The sequence below is a fragment of the Cryptomeria japonica genome, chromosome 10 (assembly GCF_030272615.1).
Source record: "Cryptomeria japonica chromosome 10, Sugi_1.0, whole genome shotgun sequence".
Classification (NCBI taxonomy): domain Eukaryota; kingdom Viridiplantae; phylum Streptophyta; class Pinopsida; order Cupressales; family Cupressaceae; genus Cryptomeria; species Cryptomeria japonica.
Genome location: NC_081414.1, coordinates 353,381,632 through 353,400,225, shown reverse-complemented (window position 1 = coordinate 353,400,225; position 18,594 = coordinate 353,381,632). Strand labels below are relative to the sequence as shown.

Genomic DNA, 18,594 nt, shown 5'->3' with positions numbered 1-18,594 from the left:
TCCATCAAAGGATAGGTTATTGTAGATCATCTTGTTGATGCTCCACTTGAAGATAGGTAACCTTTGCATATAAAATTTCTAGATGAATCAAGCACGCACCTTACTCAATGATCATGGAAGATGTTCTTTGATGGGTATTTCAATCAACATGGTTCTGGTGCCAAAATACTTTTTATTACTCCTAAAAAATATTCAATCCCAAAATCTTACAAGATTCTCTTCCCTTGCACAAACAATATCATAGAATATGAAGCTTTGCTAAACGAGATCAAGCTAGCCATCGAATGGAATGTTGTTGAATTACACATCTATGGAGATTCTCAGCTCATCATCAACCAAATCAATGATATATATTAGATTAGAGATGAGAAACTGATGCCTTATAAGAGAATGGTAGATGATCTCAAGAAATAATTTACCTTTGTATCATTTCAGTAGATCCCCAGATCAACAAATAGAGCAGCGGATGCAATGGCCACCTTGGCATCTTTACCACAGTTACAGGAATATAATTTTCACTTTGAATTCCAGGTGGAAGAGTTACATTATCTTGCCTATGATTCTCTTGAGTCCCAGATGGTCTATTTTATTTTTCTAAATGACTCATCTCGCTATAGCCACATTTACTCTTACATGCGTGACCAAGTTATCCTTGCCAATCTTTCCTATAAGGAGAAAAGGAACCTAATCCAAAATGCTTCATGGTATGTCATCATCTCTAACGACCTATTTAGGCAAGGTTTAGATAGTACTATGCTTAGATGTCTAGAAACTGAAGAGCTGTAACGCGTAGTATCCGAGGTTCATGAAGGTGTTTGTGGATCGTATTCAAACGGTCTAACTTTAGCACGAAAACTATTAAGAGTTGGCTACTATTGGCCAGACATGGAGAAAGAGGCTATAAAATTTTCCAACACTTGTGAGAAGTGTCAGCTACATGGGAACCTTATACATGCTCCAGCAAGGCATATCATACCCTTTATTACACATTGGCCCTTTCAACAATGGGCATTTGATCTCATTGGCCAAATATATCCTGCATCATCTAACAGAAAAAAGTTTATTATAATTGCCACTGAGTACCTCACTAAGTGGGTAGAACTAGTTTCACTCATCAAAGCGACTGGTAAACAAGTAGCTTTGTTCATCCTTAACTATATCATCTGCAGGTATGGTATACCTTCATCCATTGTAATTGACAATGGAGGGTAGTTCAAGAACAAAGATCTAGATGAACTCTGTGAAAAATTCAAAATAAAAAAACATTGGCCATCCATATATTACCCTCAAGGTAATGGATAAGTCGAAGCATCTAAAAAGAATCTGTTGACTATCTTACATAGAATAGTAAATAAATCTGAAAAGGATTGGCATCTACAGCTCAATCCTACACTGTGGGCTTATAGGACAAGTATCAGAACACCTACTGGGGATACACCTTTTTCTTTGGTGTATGGGTCCGAAACAGTCTTCCCTATTGAGGTGGAAATATCATCTTTGAGAGTTTCTTTGCAAGGTCTTGTTACTGATGAAGACTATAGAATATCTAGATTGCAAGAACTTGAGTTGTTGGATGAACATTGACAAGTGGTGTTTGATCATCTAAGAGCATATCAAAAGAGAATATCTAGAGGTTATAACAAGAAAGTGCGACAACCACAATTTCAGGTTGGTGACCTTGTTCTGAGAGAAAATCCTAAAAATCAACAGTTTCAAAAAAAAAAAAAAATTGAACCCAATTGGCTAGGTCCCTACATCGTTACTGCAATCTTTGGCTCTGGTGCCTATCAACTCTCAACATCAAAAGGAGAACAACATCATGAACCAATCAACACCATCCACTTGAAGAAATTCTTCACCTAAATATTCTTTGCTCCAGCAGCCTGTACAACTAAAAAGTCCCGAAGAAATCCTAAAAATCAAAAAAAGTCTTGAAGAAATCTTAAAAATCAAAAAAAGTCCTAAAGAAATCCTGAAAATTGAAAAAAGTCCTAAAAAAAAAAAGGAACCTTTGCCAAGCAGGTGAAAACCTAGTAAACAGGCTCCTCTTATACTCAAGAACTCCATCTATCAATGCATAGTTGGCATTTCCCATTTTCATCCCCACTTTCCTGCATCTTTGCTTTAGCTTGTACATATCTTTTAGTCACTTTGGTGACATCTTAGTTCTTTTGGAACCCTCGTGACTTGAAATTGATCAATGTCCTAGTCTTAGGGTAATCGACTGAGCAATTTGTTGAACATTTTAGTTATAATGATAATAAACCATGAGTTCATGTTGAAGCTACATAAGTTTTCTAAAAAATGATTAAGAGTCCCTATAAAGACCTTTAAGAATTTCATTGACATTAGGTTTATAGCCCCTATTGGTCAAATTCAACCATCAGATAGACAAAATAAATTCTCACTGAAAGGCTTAGTTTCACCGAAAAAATGTATCCCTTGTGTCGAAGAAATTGTTAAATGCTTCCTTGATAAAATAAACCATCGAAGGGACTATGGCCACAAGTAGACTCAAAAGGGACTCGTCAAAGTCATTGTTTCTACCAGAAAATATATTGAGGGGCCAGCAATGATACTATTTCGAAGAGATGTGGGCTTCGAAGAACTGATAAAGTAATAGGCCGATGTTTAAAGTCTTTCCAACAAAGTAAAAAATCATCGAGGAAGGTTGATCTTCGATGGAAGGGTTTTGGCTCTTGGCAAAATGAAAAGTTTCATTGACATGACGGTATCAAGTGAAATGTGGAGATCATTCATTGATAACCAGTCATCGATAAGACTCAAACATCAGACAAGTTGTTCCAAGGTGTAACGACGGGATGGGTTTCATCGAAAAGTAAAACAACAAAATCTCCCATCAGAGTTAACCACTCAAGATAAGAAGGAGTGGGACCCATTTCGATGAAAGACAATGTTTTTATGGAAGCCTAAAGCACAAAGGCAAAAGAAATGTTCTCATCGAAACAAAAGTGAGTTCGATGAAAGAAGACCTTTCGATGAGAAAGAAATGGACACTGTCGAAAAACAAGGTTTCATCAAATTAGATGGTAGCATCTTGCCTATTACTAAACATCGAAGGAAGGGAAAAGGAACCATTAGAAGAGGCAATTACTTTCTATCGTGAAATCATTCCAAAAATAAAGGAAGTCCCATCGTCATAAATTTAGAATGAGTAAGTTCATGACCATTGCATAATAGATGGATGTAACCGATGAAACTACTACAAAATCATAATAAAATAGTAGGATAGAGGGCAATTTGGGCAACGTTGGCTAAGAAATTCACAGAGATTTTTTCAAAGAAAAAGCAGAAGTCCCAAAGCTCCAAGCAAGTTCTTCAGTCCTGAGCTCTAAAATTATAATGGAAGCTACTTCATCTAAGAAAACTAGGGCTAGGAAGCTTAAGGAAACCCAGTCTATAGAAGAAAAGCCAAAGAGGCAAAAGAAGGAGGGTCGCCCATTAGACCAGGATCTGTTAGATCAATTCCTTTCCTCGAGCCATCGATCAAAAAAGATTAAGATAGAGGATGAAGGCTTAGAAGAAAAATTTGATAATTTTGGAGACATCTGCACAAAGATTAGAGGGAATGAGTTGTTCATCTTTGGATATGTACGAAGGAATGCTCCAGAACCTGTAAATAACTTGTGGAGATTGAATCTTGGGAAGTTTGCAGTACCAAATGTCTTTGTGAATGTCAAACTTATGAAATATTTAGCCAGCAATTATGACCCCAAGACGAAAACCATATATGATTATATGGGGAAGCTAATAATGTCCATCACCAAGGAGGTTATAGAGAGTGTATTTGATTTGGATTGGGGGTTTCAAGAGAAGATAGACACCGACAAGCTTACCCCGGAGTATTTTAATATGGAAGATATCTATAAAAGGTGGAGACTCCCTATCCATAGAATGAAAGTTGCAAGATCAATAGTCTCATTCAATGTAGGGGATAAAGCTCCTTTTGATGTCAACCTTTTCTTTCCCTATTTCAAGTATACATATTACTGTGTGGCCCAGGTCTTAGGAATTGAAGCCCCCCCTTTGATGGATATAATGGCTATGATAATATATGCAGATTTACAATCAAAGGATCCTAGGACATTTGATTTTGCTTCTTATCTGACTGAGGCCGTGAATTATGGTTTAGAAAAGTTGAAGGGAGATATGATCAATGTCCACTTCAAATATTACTCTTTCCTCATGTATATATTACTAAGTATTGGACAAGATAATAGGTTGTGGCTGGACGAGTTGCGTGTCAGAGCTTATGACAAAGCCGAAGTGAAGAAGCATGTGCAGCTATGGTTGTCTTCATGGGATCAAAGATACAACAACAGTCAATATTGGCATTTTGAAGAGTTATTTGTTAAGACACTGTACAGATTGCTGGGGTATCCATGTAATCACTCCATATCTCTAGAAGTTCAGATATTCCTCAGACCCAAGGAGTTATGTGAGGACACTCCGATTATACATAATTGGGGGGATTGGTACTATTTTTTGGATTACACTTAGATAAGGGTGTATGGGTTTGAGGGAAAACGCTATTTGTTGCCTATCACAGTGCCTGATAGAGTATCTCACCTTGAGATTATCAGGCAATTGTCAATAGCCAGTTCCAAACAATTGACAGATGATGAAAAGCAGTCCATAGTGCTTGGGTTATTGGTTTTCTCAGACTTTATTGTTAATAGTTCAAAGAGCTATGGCTTGGTACAAAGTAAATTAAGTTATTATAAGATAGTAGAGGGTGATCGCAGACCAAATTTTGACCTCAAGGGTTAAATAAGAGAAGCAAGAGTATCAAAAAAACTAAGGGTTGGAGAACATGTCCCATTGATGCCTGATGACTTCATCAAGAATATAGAAAGGCAAGAATCCACTAAGAAGAGGATAAAATATGAAAGAGTGTCCAGAGCATACAAATGGAAGCTTGGCAGACGGAAGATAAATGAGGATATTATGCAGGGAGTGGATGACCCCTTAGGTAGAGCCAACAATCTCATTGAACATGAGCTAGAGATTTTAGAGGGTGTTCCTGCGTACTTCTTTAGGGACATAAAACAAAACATCAAGGATATAGAGCCTCTGGCACACATGCCTCCCTGGTCTATTTTCGAGTCTATCCTAGTTGATTCACCACAAGAGAAGTATCCACCTAGATACAAATGTGATGAACAAATGAATCTGGCAACTGGCCAATATGACGTCCAGGAAATCAATGATGTCAGCTTGCTAGAGCATGAAGAATTTAATTTAGACAGTGGCTTTATTCACACCAAGGAATTTAATACATTCATATGCCAACACAAAGGGGCATTTGTCAGGGCCAACACTGATGGGAAAACTGAGGAAGAGATACTTAGAATAATCTAGGAAGAAGTGGAACAAGCCATGAAGGAAATGATGCCTGAAAGAGGAAGGCTATTGCTCAAGGATGCTGGGGTGTTGATATACTCAGGATGGGACATGAGATCTGCCTTATTGTTTGATAGTTTTTTGAAGAAACAAGGGTCGAATAAGCACATTATGCCTGAGAAAGTAGATAAGATTTTCATGGGATCAGGATATGATCCTGATCAAAAGGCTCTTATGTTGTGGGCCCTATATCGCAAAGAAAAAAAGGCCCTTGCTCATGGACACTGATGAGGCCATTGGATATCTAATGATCCAGCATGTCGAGAAGACTGATCCTAGGGTCACCGCCAAACTGAATTTGGATGTGGAAAAACTCAATCAAGATCAGATTGAGTTTCTAGTCAGAGATAATAGTACTTAGAAAGGATTGTATGAAAAGGCCAATGAGGAAGTACAATGGCTACAAGAGAGACTACTATAGCAGAGCTGTGCTCCAAGCATCGATAAACTAGATATGGCACTTGAGACTGACCCAAAGGTCATGGATGCTCTTACAAACGCTATATACTAGACGACCAAAAGTGAGAAGTTAATCAAACAAGTGGAGAGTGTCCGATAGAAAATAGATAAATTGGTTAATGATATCATCGAGCATAAGTTGAAAACCATGTTGATATAGGCAGATCAATATTTGAAAGCATATACTGATTCTAACAAGGCTCTAAGGGAGTATGAAAGACTAAAGGAATGGTTGCAGAAGGTGATGAACAATGTACATACCATGATGCTAAAGATAGAGCAAAAGGGACGATGTACTTGGAGAAGCACGACAGAAATGGAGATGCCTTGAGAAGAGACCTCCAAACACTAGATGATGGGAGCACCTCACGAATGCCAATAATCTACAAGGATGGAGAGTTGATATCACTAGAACAATGATAGAATGAGCTGGATAGTATCAAAGAGAAAATCCTCTCAAGGTTGGACTGGGACAAAGATTTGGCTCCTTCCGTCAACCAAATAATCTTTGAGTATATTTCGTTGGGGAAAGAGTTGAAGAAGCACAATTTTGACACCAAATGCTACAAAGAAGATGATTACATAAATCATTTGGGAATGCTTAACCTGTTTTTATTTAACTTTGTCAAGAATGTACAACCAAGTTGTTAATATTGGGAAGAGACACGACTCTTCGTGAGGGATAAGGTTTTGTTCTCACATATATGAGAAGTATTTTTCTAAGAAAGACATTCAATAGATATACAATATACTCTGGCATTTTTTTGTAACTTTCGAAACTCTATCAATATAATCAGTTGTTTTTTCCTTTACATATGTGTCGTGAGTTGTTTATTTCAATTGGTAGTTGTTCTGTGATATTGTCTCATAGAAGATAAGGTTGCTTGGATCTTCCTAGTGAAGTTTATTTTCCTGCTACTATTAATTCGAATAAAAGGCCTACTTGTGAATTGTAACTGTTCCTTGTAAGTCTTCCTTGAATGGTCTCTTAAAGTAAGGGTTAAATTCATTTGAGCAAATTATAGCATAAGACTATTAAAATGGATCTTTTTAAGGACAGGTAGCTGACAAATCTACCTAGGGGGTGATTTAAAAATTGTCTCATAGAAGTATACATTAAGTCCTGTTGAAGTAATAGACTCTAAGGCCCAAACAAGAGGAAAGACACTGATCATTTATAAATAACTTTTTACCATATCAATTACCTTTACTTCAAAGCAATAGGAATAGTTGAGTAGGATATATAGAATCAATTAGTAGTAGTGAATACATATAAATTTTAAGCACAAAGATCGAATAGCTTTCACAACAACAATCTTGAACTCATCTAAAAGCCATCTATCTTAGGAACCTATGCCATTCTAAGATAGAGAAATATTTAGATCAAGATGCTTAATCTGCTATAAAAAGAATTAGTCATCAAAAGTGACTAGTGAGTAGGTATACCCGCCCAAGTCTTGCAGAGCCTAAAGTGAGGGAGTTAGTAACCAAATAGGTTCACTCTATAAGTTGGCCAGTTCAATTTGAGGTTTTGATCATAGGAGTTGGCATTTCTTTAGAATTTATCCAATCTGTTGATTTAAGATCCAACACAATTTACATGTGCTAAGCAGTATCAACCAAGTCATCTATTAGTTAGTGGTACTCGATCATCCACTCTGAGTCAGCCATCTATCTCCTAACTACTGAAGATTTTTATCACTGAGTACACAAGCAAAACAATACTATTGAAAACAATCACTAAACAACTTGAGATATGCATGAAATTTTCTTTGTGTGTTGTCTTTTATATTGGTTTTCAATTATTATTCCCTCTAAGTAACTCGAGGAAGTCTATCTTGACTAAGAGGAGAAAGGATTGGGGGCATAATATTTTTCTTTCTTTTCTACTTTTAGGAATGGTTTCGATGATCTAGAAACATCTAATTAGCTGGGTGTCTATGATAAGTTTCTTCACATCAAGGTGAAATCGACACACATATCTTGACTCTGCTTATTTGTATGCTTTAGGGAGGTTGGCGTCATTTCTTTGTCTGTTTCAGGGGATTTCTTTAATATGCAATCTAGAAGCATGCGTAATCTATCCAAGGATATGAACGAACAAAGGGTCATTGTGGACAAGATAATTAATATTCCATATGAAAAGGAAGGAACTCTATTTTGCCTGTTGTGTTTGTAAAATTCTCAGTGATGAAAATTAAGCATTCCAAATATATTGACTAGGTTTAGGTTGCATTCATTCTAAATTTTATGCATTTCAAGTGATTTCAGCATGATAACAATGATCTCTTTATCTTTTGAATGAGAGTTTGAAGCATCATAATTTTCTCCGCTAAGTGGTCTCTTTTTCATCATCATTTATCTGATTGTGTACTTGTGTATTGAGATGTTAGCTGCATTCATGAGCATCTTATATAGATCCATACATTTCATTATACACTTATTTGCATTCATATTGTTGCATAAAGAAAAAATAAACATTTGCATTACTCATTACTCATTTTTATCATTTATTTGCATATGAAAAAGAAACAAAAATAAACATCCATATTCATCTGCATTACATACATCCATACTAAAAAGATATGCATACATATAGAATTAAGCATATAGAAAGACATCTCATAATCAATCAACACAAGTACGATGAAATTAAATCAAGATCTTGTATATATAATCATAAATGTCTTAGAGTAAAAATGATATCAACTATCATATAGAATGTCTCATCGGAGCAAGAATCGTATGGGCTACAAACAATGAGGTATATAACAAAATATAGAAGACCTAATAAGCTATCTCTTTGCCTCTCGCTCATCACTAGGTGGAGGAGGTGCTTCCTGCTACCCGACATCCTGTCTAGGTGCCCTAGCTCCCTCAGGCCGAGCTATATACTGAAAATATGGAACAACTTGTTGTGCTACTGGAACCTCTATGCTATAGGCTGCAACATAATAGGTTGCTCAACTAGTCTTATGCAAAACCTCCCATTGAAGTGCATCTCACTTTTCTCTCACCTCAGCTAGCTATAGATCTCTCTCAGCTCTGACCTCAGCAAGCTATCGGTCTCGCTCTACTAGCTATGTCTGAGCCACTGTCAACTATGCCTGCAAACCTACCAATCTAGCCCTCATAGACCGTGTTGCATCCACTACACCATGATCTCTCCCTCCCCCTCCAACTCCTCCTCCACAACCTTTCTCTCTGCCTCCCTCTCTACCTCCTTGCTCATCCCTCTATTGCCTCACCTACCAAGGAGCTTCTCTCTCCTCCTTAACTCTTCCCTCTTCCTCCCTAGCACCACCAATCTCAACCCCAACAACTCCTAATGATCCACCCTTTCCTCTCTATCGCTATCTCCCTCTGGTTGGTATCCTGATGCTGCTAGCTCCAGGATCACCTCTTGCCCGCCTAGGTGCATCTGGTCTCTGCACCTGACCCGGTACCTGTGCCTGGGCTGGTGCCTCATCCTTAGCCTCCTCTATAAGAGGTGCATGCTTTATAGGATCTGTGAATCTAAGAAAAGGATGCCCCTAGAACCAATCCCTGTACTGGGGCAATACCCCCGCATCTGCAATATCCTCCAAGTAATCCAATCGCCTGCATGCTCAGTGCATAAGATAACCATAGGGCCCATCCTCATCTCTCCTCGTCCCCATATTGGGCATAGGCTCTAAACTCCTGTGACATGCCCTACAGTCTTCCATACTGCCTCATGACTCTAGAAACCATGAATCGCTTAATAATGGACACTGATCTGCTAATAAGAGGACGTGTCATAAACATGTCCTTCCTCTGCGCTCTCCAGTCATGCATAGCTCCAACCCCCTGTATGTTCTCCACACTACCGTGATCAAATCATTGAGTTGTCTCCTCAGTACTCTATCTTGCCCAGATGGGGCTGAGTGACATAACCTGAATAACAATAAACTATGGGCTGGTGCAGCTCTCTAGCATCATCCACTATCGACAAATAGGTGGACACCATTCTGTGGTGCAGATGCTAGCGTGTCCCGAGAAATTTTCCTAATTAATCTAAAATAAACAATTTTTACTTTGATAAAGTAGAATATTTGGCTAAATACAAAGAAAATACAAACAATTAATTAATATTTTGTGATTTTTTAGCCTATATATGGATTTTTCTTATATAGTTAATTAAAAAGCTGAAAATTCCATAAAACATGAAATTAATGGAAGCAAAGACGTTGATTTGTGCTTCATAGACGTCGAAGTAGATTCATGTAAGCAGAATTTTAGTGGGAAAATTTAGATTTGAACAAAGACGCCAAACTATGAAAGTGCAGATGCTAAAATCGAATGCTGAGATGCCAAAGTGTAGTCAAAGATGTCGTTCCATTAAACCTACAAGAAAATGCTCTTTCTTCTCCCTCAGATTGAGCCTTTGATGAAGTGAAGAATGTGCCCCTTCCTCACTTGATTGGATTGGCTCCTTGATAGGATTGTTGATTGATCTCCACTAGAAAACAACAGGGCATTGAATCGAATGGCTAAGTGTGGTTGATGGAATTTGGCTCAGTGTAGGATGATTTGGGCATGAGGATGATATGATAGATGATTTGAGCTCTCAAAAGGCTAGCATAAGAGTACTTGAATATTGGATAAGTACAATATTAATGAAGTCTACTAGTACTTTAGCCATATTATCACTATAAGTCCACCAAGTTTCTCAAAGGGAAAAAGGGGGGTATTGAATTCACTAACTACAACCCAATAGGAATCATTTTTAGCTAGCATCTACAAAGAAATGTACTTCCAAAAAAATTTATGAGCATTGTGGGATTTAGGGGCATATAGATTAACAAGGATCCAAGAGTAAAGAAGATTGGAAACTTAACAACCAAACTACTGACAAAGAGGAAAAGAAGAGAACGAGAAATAAGCCTAGGGTCCCACATAGTAATGACTTCCCCACAGGAATCATTTGTGTTACTTATGAGAAAATTGGCAGTCAACCAGATGTAGTTGGCCACAAATTCGAAGGTATATTTGTTCATTTTTACTTCTTGGATAAGGAGGATATCAACCTTATTCTCAAGGATACAATTCTTGAGAGAGTATTGTTTTTTAGGGCTATTCAGGCCTCTCATATTCCAAGCAAGGAACTTCATTTAAAGTGCTTTGAATAGGAGGACTCCTAGGTCTTATGCCTTCCATTCACAATATCTCTTGCAACTTCCTTCTGTCTTGTAAGGTGTTGGGTGGGACAACCAATTTTTAAATCAACCTCAACATCAACTTTCTTAATCTTGGTTTTCTTCTTTTATATTTTCCAACAATCCCCATCTAGAGGAACACTTAAGCTAGCACCAAAGGAAATCACAATAACCTAGGGGAAATAAAGTATGGTCTAGATGAGGAGTGAATATTCTGTAAAGAGGAGCCAACAAGAGGTGTCTTGGGTGATAGTGGGGACGGAAATACCTCATCCAACAAGACACTCTTATAACCAAGACTTTGGATAAAAGTGGTGAGGAAAGGAATCTCACCTTCCTCGAGGGAATAGAGGGAGTCTGAGAGTTGAGAAACTACAAGAAGAGGGGTAACTTGCTAAAGGATTGGAGGGTTCCTTCAAGAGGATTTTATCCATAATTTTAAGGACTTTATCAATAAAGGGGTATAGTCATCCCCTTCATCCATTTGTGGATGAATTGTTTTTTTACATGCTTGGGGAGATATTTTATGGGGGATTTGTAATTAGAAACAAGATGACTACATTTGGATCATTTTTGGTCAAATATATTGGCATTCTCAAATTAAATAGTTTGAGTTCATTTTCCTAATTTATATTGGAAGGAGATAAATTTAGGAAGATTTTTATTTATATCTATATCCACATAAAAGAAAGCAAAAAATAACCTATATTTAGCTTTAGTAACCCCATCAGTAGAGAGTGTCCAAATAAGTTACCAATCCATTTGAAAATTTCTTCATCCCTGAACTCCAAAAAAGAGACCAAGTAAGCAAATCTAGACTGGAGTTGTCTTATTTAGATCTATGACTGGGTCAAAACTCGACTTCCAATGACAAAGGGACAACTGATTCTTACAATAAGACCAAGGTTCCAAAGTTAGGACAGTGATGAGATTTTTGTTAGATGTAATCTTAAAGAGGAAGAAGCCACACGACATGGAACTTGCAGTGAAACTTCCTTTAAATTTTGATTTTGTAGAATTCCAATGATGAACCATATCAATGGTCAAGCTAGAAGGAAAAAATTCCAACCAGAGAGTTGTTCATGGAGGAAAGGATTTTGTCGACTGTTGAGTCAAGAAGCTTAATGGAAGGTCCCTCATTAGTGTCAATATATTTATGGGTAACCTCAAGGATTAGATAGCCCAAAGAACCACAAGAATAATATTCAAGCAATAAAAATGACCAACAAGGGGTGCAACCTTCACACTGATGACATTGGTAGAGGACCCATCCTTATATTTGTAATCAAACTATCAGTTAAAGGACTATTGACAACATAGCCAGAAACATCCAATAGTTCAAGATTCTTGTTATTAGCAAAAGAAGACCTGACAGAGGGATCAAAGGGTACCACATTATCATCAAAAGTAGGTCCATCATGTGGATTAGAATCCAAGGCAAGTGCAAAAAGGTCCTCAGAGGTCGGTGGATAGGGATCTTCCATCATGAAACATCATGTGCAAAGGTAATTCAAACTCAAAGAAGTGAGAAAAAGGTGTAAAGCATTATTGCATGTAATTGTCGACAAAGTTTTTTCCTCTTACAACATACCAATTCTTGATAACATGCTAGTCATTTTATTAGCAATTCTTTGGGTCAATTTATCTATAACAATATTTTTCAAATTGTATTTTTGGTTTTGTGTTGGGCTCTATTCGTCTAGCAAATTAATTTTTAATTGTTCTTTAGGATAACATTAGAATTTTGACCCTAGGTCATCAATCTTATAGCTTGGGATAGTTTTCTTTTCCAATCTTTCACTATCCAACTAATTTTCTAGAAAATATGTAATTGATTTGTTTAATTGGATCCTCTTGGTTGGTAGTAAAATCAATGAATAATAGCATTAATAATAGTTGCCTAGCATTCTTCCTCTCACCTAGCTTAGTAGTAGAAATTGGCATCATGGGTATCCTCCTCATAAGTTCCCATGCACTATCAACTTTTAGTAGCTTGTGTAATTTGTAGGCTTATTCTCAAATGAATCATTCAACTACCACTTATCATAGCTAAGGATAAAGTAGAGTGGGGCCATTTTACACTACCATGCCCTTAAAGTCTAATGGTTCTCTCTATATTATGGAGGTCCTCAGCAAGTCCCATACATTGAAGTCTAATAGTTCTCTATATTATGGAGGTCCTTAGCAAGTCCCATAGAGAAGGTAAGGAAAGCATAGCCAAGATAACCAAGTTTTGTCTGAGCTACTTGCTAATAAGAGTTATATTGAAAGCTTGAAGTTAGTTTTATTGGCATTGTGTATTACTAAAACATGTTTTTTTTGTTTTATCTTTTGGAATTATAGATTGGAATGATTCGAAGCCACTTGGATTGCAAGAAGGAAGCCTTCAATCAACATAACATGATGGACAAAAGGATTTCAAGAACAAATGCTACATAGCATGACATGCATCAACAATATTTAATGATATTTTCTAATTATGTTTGTGACAAGATATATGCTAGAAATAGAGTAAAACATTAAATAATAACTTGACTATGTGCAAATTCCCAAAAATAAAATCTACTAAGACCATGACAAGTGACTTGCCTCAAGATCACTATATGAACACACAAATTGAAAGTATGATTAATACCCAAAAAAGTATTATACCAACAAATCTTACCTAATACATAGCTTTATTTGTATATTTGTTGTTGTCTCTAGCCACATGAAAATCACTAACTATTGGTTTTCCCTCTTTTATAAGTTTTATCCTACAATTAATAATGGCATAAAAGCCAACAGATGAGAGATATGTAAAGACAAATTATTCATCAAAGAGTACGAACTAATTTTTTAGTTATTTTATAAAAAAAAATTCAATGTTTTTGTATTTAGGCCTCTTATGGTCTTCCTTAGATGTAGTCATGTCTTCTTTAACTAAGGAACAACTCTTTATAGGGGGTGACTTCAATGCTATCAGAAGAACTTCTGATAAAAGGGGAGGATTAATCCGATTAGGTAGATCTCAATAGGGTTTCAATGATTGGATTGATAGGATTGGCCTGATGGAAATAGACTCAGGTGATTTGTTTACTTGGACAAATAGAAGGAAAGGTTTTAGCAATATTGCAGAAAATTAGATAGATTCTTTTGGCAAGGAAACTTAAGGAGCTTCTCATTCACTCCTTCATGCTCAGTTATCCCCTGTTCAGGATCAGATCATTACCCCATATTGCTTTCCTTGCTTGACAATGAGATAAATTGCAAAGCCCCATTTAGGTTTGAGATCATGTGGATGAAGGACCAAAACTTTCTCACTTTGATAGAAAACTAGTGGCGGGAGGCGTCAGTGGTAGGATCAAAACTCTCATGCTTTAATGCTAAGTTGAAAATTGTCAAACACAAACTGCTTCAATGGAACTCCCAACACTTCATAAATATCTTCTCAACAAAAAGTTCGATAGAAGGAAGATTGGCAACCCTAAATGACAAGATCATCTTGGAAGGTATGGCTTTGGAATCCTTCCAACAAGAAAAGATGCTCCTATTGGAATATGAGGATATCTTGTCTAAACAAGAAATATTCTGGAAGCAGAAATTGAGGGAGAATTGGCTTAGTATGGGAGATAAAAACACTAAGTTCTTCCACAATGTAACAAAGATTAGAAGGAGTAAGAACTGGATATCAAAACTGGAGTCCAAGGACAACCGGATCATAGAGGATCTTGATGAAATCAAGAAGGAAATCACTTCTTTCTTCTTCAATCTCCTAAACAATCATGAAAGTTCTCAGTTGTCAGAGCAAGAAAAGATGTTGGGTGTGATCCCCAAGATCATAACAGATGAGCAGAACCAAAATCTAAATGAGTGAATAAAGATGGATGAAGTATTTCAAGCCCTCAATCAACTTCCCTCGGGTAAATCTCCTGGCCCGGATGGCTTCCCAGTGGATTTTTTCAAGAAGTGTTGGCACATATTAGGTCAGGATCTTGTGGAAGCTCTAGAATGCTCAAGAATATCAGGAACGCTACTTAAGGAAGTAAACAACACATTCATTGTCCTCATCCCAAAGAAGGAGAATGCATTAAAGCTGGGTGATTTCAGACCCATCTCACTTTACAACATAGTTTATAAAATCCTTTCAAAAGTCATGATGAATAGAATGAAGCCCCTCATGGAATCAATCATATCAGAAAAACAAACAGGGTTTGTTGCAGGTCATTCAATTCTTGATGGAGTTATAATAGCACAAGAAGCAATCCATACTCTCCAAAGTACCAAAAGACTAGGAATGATGATTAAAGTAGATATTTCAAAGGCTTATGATAGCGTAGACTGGTGCTTCCTCTGCAAGGTTATGCAAGCCTTTGGTTTTGCAAAACAGTGGATTGACTGGGTCTTTGAATGCATCTCCACTCCAAAATTTTCAATCTTGGTAAATTGGAGACTAGAAGGCTTTTTTCCCTCGACAAGGGGAATTAGACAAGGAGATCCTATCTCTCCTTTTCTTTACATTATAATGGGGGAGGTTTTGGGTAGGACATTAAAGAGAAGCCATATGAACAATCTATTAGAGGGAATCACAGTAACCAGAAACTTTACAATCACACATCAGCAGATTGCAGATGATAACCTCCTCTTGGGCCAGCAAAAATCAAAGAGGCTTCCCATCTAAAACAAATTCTAGACACCTTTGGGAAAGCCTCAGGCCAAATAAGGAATAAGGACAAGTCCAAGGTTTATTTCTTTTCTACCTCTAGACTCTTGCAGTCTAAAATACTTTCAATTCTAGATTGTAGTGAAGGATCCCTCCCTTGTATCCGTTTAGGAATCCCAATTGATCATGGCACTGGGAATGCTAAATCGTGGGATTCTCTTAAGCTAAAAGTGGACCAGATCTCAAACTCCTGAAAAGGGAAATGGCTGTCTTGGGCTAGAAGACTAGTGATGATTCAAGCAGTAATATCGGCCCTGCCCATCTATCTATTATCCATTCTATCTCTCACAGCAACTGCAAATGTCTTTCTAATTAAGAAAATGAGGAGTTTCTTTTGGAAAAATTCAAAGAAGAAACACAGAATAGCTCTAATTGCATGGGAAAAAATAATCAAGCCTAAAGTCCTAGGGGGTTTAGGCATTAAGGATCTCAAATTGCAAAACAAAGCCCTAGGGGCCAAACTAGTATGGAAGTTCATCAAGAATCCTAATATCACATGGGCTAGAATGCTACCTACTAAATATTTACCAGGTCAAGAGCCAACCAATATTTTAAGAGAAAACTCATTCCCCAAGGGTTCAAAAACGTGGAATTTTTTAATTTCCTGTAGAAACCTGATTTCAGAACAGCTCTCATGGGACATCTGGGATGGAGCTTCAAGCCTCTTTTGGGAAGACTCCTGGGGAGGCTACCCTTCCATTGCGACTTCACTCAACATTCCATTAACAGAAAACTAGCTTAAGCACCATTGGGGTGTCAGAGTGAGAGATTATCTAATTTTTTATGGTTCACCCAATTCTCAAAGTTGGAGATGGAAATCATTGGAAGGAGTTCCAACTGCAAGGAATGATTTAGACCAACTCAAATAACTCTTAAAAGAAAGAAATGTTAATCCGAGAAGAGGGAATGACTCATTAATTTGGGCACCTTCCAAAATAGGGCTCTACAATCCTAGAGATGGTTACAAAGTACTGGTCAACAATGCTACTCAGGATCAACTGGACTTTCCCAAGAGTTGTTTTGGAGCTCTAAAGTCATCCCTAAGGCAGGGATCTTTACATGGCTAGCCTATCAAAGGAAGATCTTAACTGCAGAAAAATTCACAAAAAAGGGGTATGCAGGACCCTCTAGGTGCATCATGTGCAAAGCCCAATCAGAAATAGTGGACCATCTACTACTTACTTGTCCCTTTGCATCCAAATGTTGGTGATTACTCAATGCTAAACTTGGGCTGATCACAGCTCTACCAAATGACATCAAATCCCTGTTCCAAAGCTGGCCTATCCCAACTAAGGAGTCCACTCTGAGCTTAATCATGGAAGTGTCCCCTTCAGGTTTAGTCTAGGAAATTTGGAAGGAGAGCAATCGTAGGCTATTTGACAACAAATCCAGAAGAATAGAAACAATCTTGAACTCAATTGAATCGATCATTGTGGATTCAGTTAACTATAAGATAGCCTTTTCTTTGGGTCCGCCAAAAGTTTTCTCATCTTGGGATGAAAGCATAAGGAAAAACTGGCATGGAATCAAAATTCCTCCCTCTTTTGGGCAAAAAGACAATATGAGAAAGACTATTATCTGGTCTCCTCCAAAGCCTGGTTGGATAAAACTAAAATTTGATGGCGCCTCTAGAGGCAACCCAGGCCCTTCAGGTATAGGATATGTAATCAGAGATCATACAGGAGCAACTCTTGGGAAAATGGCAAAGCCGATCCCCCCAGACACAAACAACATAACAGAGTTCAAATCTTTGCAATTTGGACTGAGAGATTGCATAAACCATGGTTTTAATAATATCTTAGTGGAGGGTGAATCAAAGATAGCAATAAATGTCATCAAGAGGAAAAACACTCTGAATTGGAGATTGCAGGGAATACAAGAGAGCATAATTGCAAGCCTGGACAGGATTGAAAACTATGAAGCTAAGCACATCTACAAAGAAGCAAACTCAGAGGCAGATGTTCTCTCAAAATTAGCTACTCAAGGATCCTATCTCTATAGTTGGGATCAGGGTAATCTACCTGTTACCCATGCAGGCCATCGCAATTGATAGGCAAGAGTCCCAGAGGTTTATTCAGATGCGAGAGTCCCTTCAGGAACATGCAGAAGCTACTTAAAATTTCGCTACCTAGGCAAACATTAAACTTAACCTTGGTGGCTAAGTTTAACAGTTATTTCAACTCAAATTTAATCTTACCTTTCTTGGGGAGAGTGGGCCCACATTTAATCATGTCATCTAAGCTACAGTCATGTCCTAAGCTTTCTTTGATCCTCCTTACGAGATATAGCTTCCAAATTGTCAAATCAACTTATGGTTTGCGTGACCTAAACAAGAGATTTGGCATGCCAAGGACAAATATCCCTCGCCACCTTTGTTGGCAAATTTATTGTATATCTGACCCTCATTATTCAGCATTAAAGAGTGTGCCAGCCTTCTTCTTTGCATTAGTTTTCTGCATTCTATACTCATTCCCATCCCCTTGCCATTTTCTCTCAGAGTCCAAATTTCTCCTTTGTTTAATAGCCTGCATTTCCATCCATGTCATCTGAGCCCCCTTTTGGCTTCATTATGAGTGTGTATCCCAGACCCATCTTCTGTTTTGGAGCAGACACTCCAATCTCCCTCTCAGGGTCGATGCGTCAAGTTTCATTCAGGAAAATTTCAAACTTGAGGCTCAAGCGCCTCCTCCTCTACTCGGATTTCCCTCTCATTTTGGCAGTCAAGATGATCTTGGGTAGTGGTCACCTGAACAGAGATGAGTATCCTTGGGATAACACCAGTATTTCCTCAAGGTTTGTCACCTCTCTACTAGACCTTAAACTCGCCAAGCA

General features: G+C 37.6%; 1 protein-coding gene across 1 annotated transcript; it reads left to right on the top strand.

The window, feature by feature from the left end:
• The first annotated feature begins 17,323 nt into the window (after positions 1-17,323).
• On the top strand, positions 17,324-17,812 carry LOC131858982 (uncharacterized). Its single transcript, XM_059212484.1, has one exon. It carries the CDS (start codon positions 17,324-17,326, stop codon positions 17,810-17,812), a length of 489 nt encoding a protein of 162 aa, XP_059068467.1.
• The last annotated feature ends 782 nt before the right edge of the window (positions 17,813-18,594 follow it).

Bases quoted from the DNA above. Each gene is read 5' to 3' on its own strand.
- LOC131858982 (XM_059212484.1), top strand. From the start codon at position 17,324: ATGAGAAAGACTATTATCTGGTCTCCTCCAAAGCCTGGTTGGATAAAA.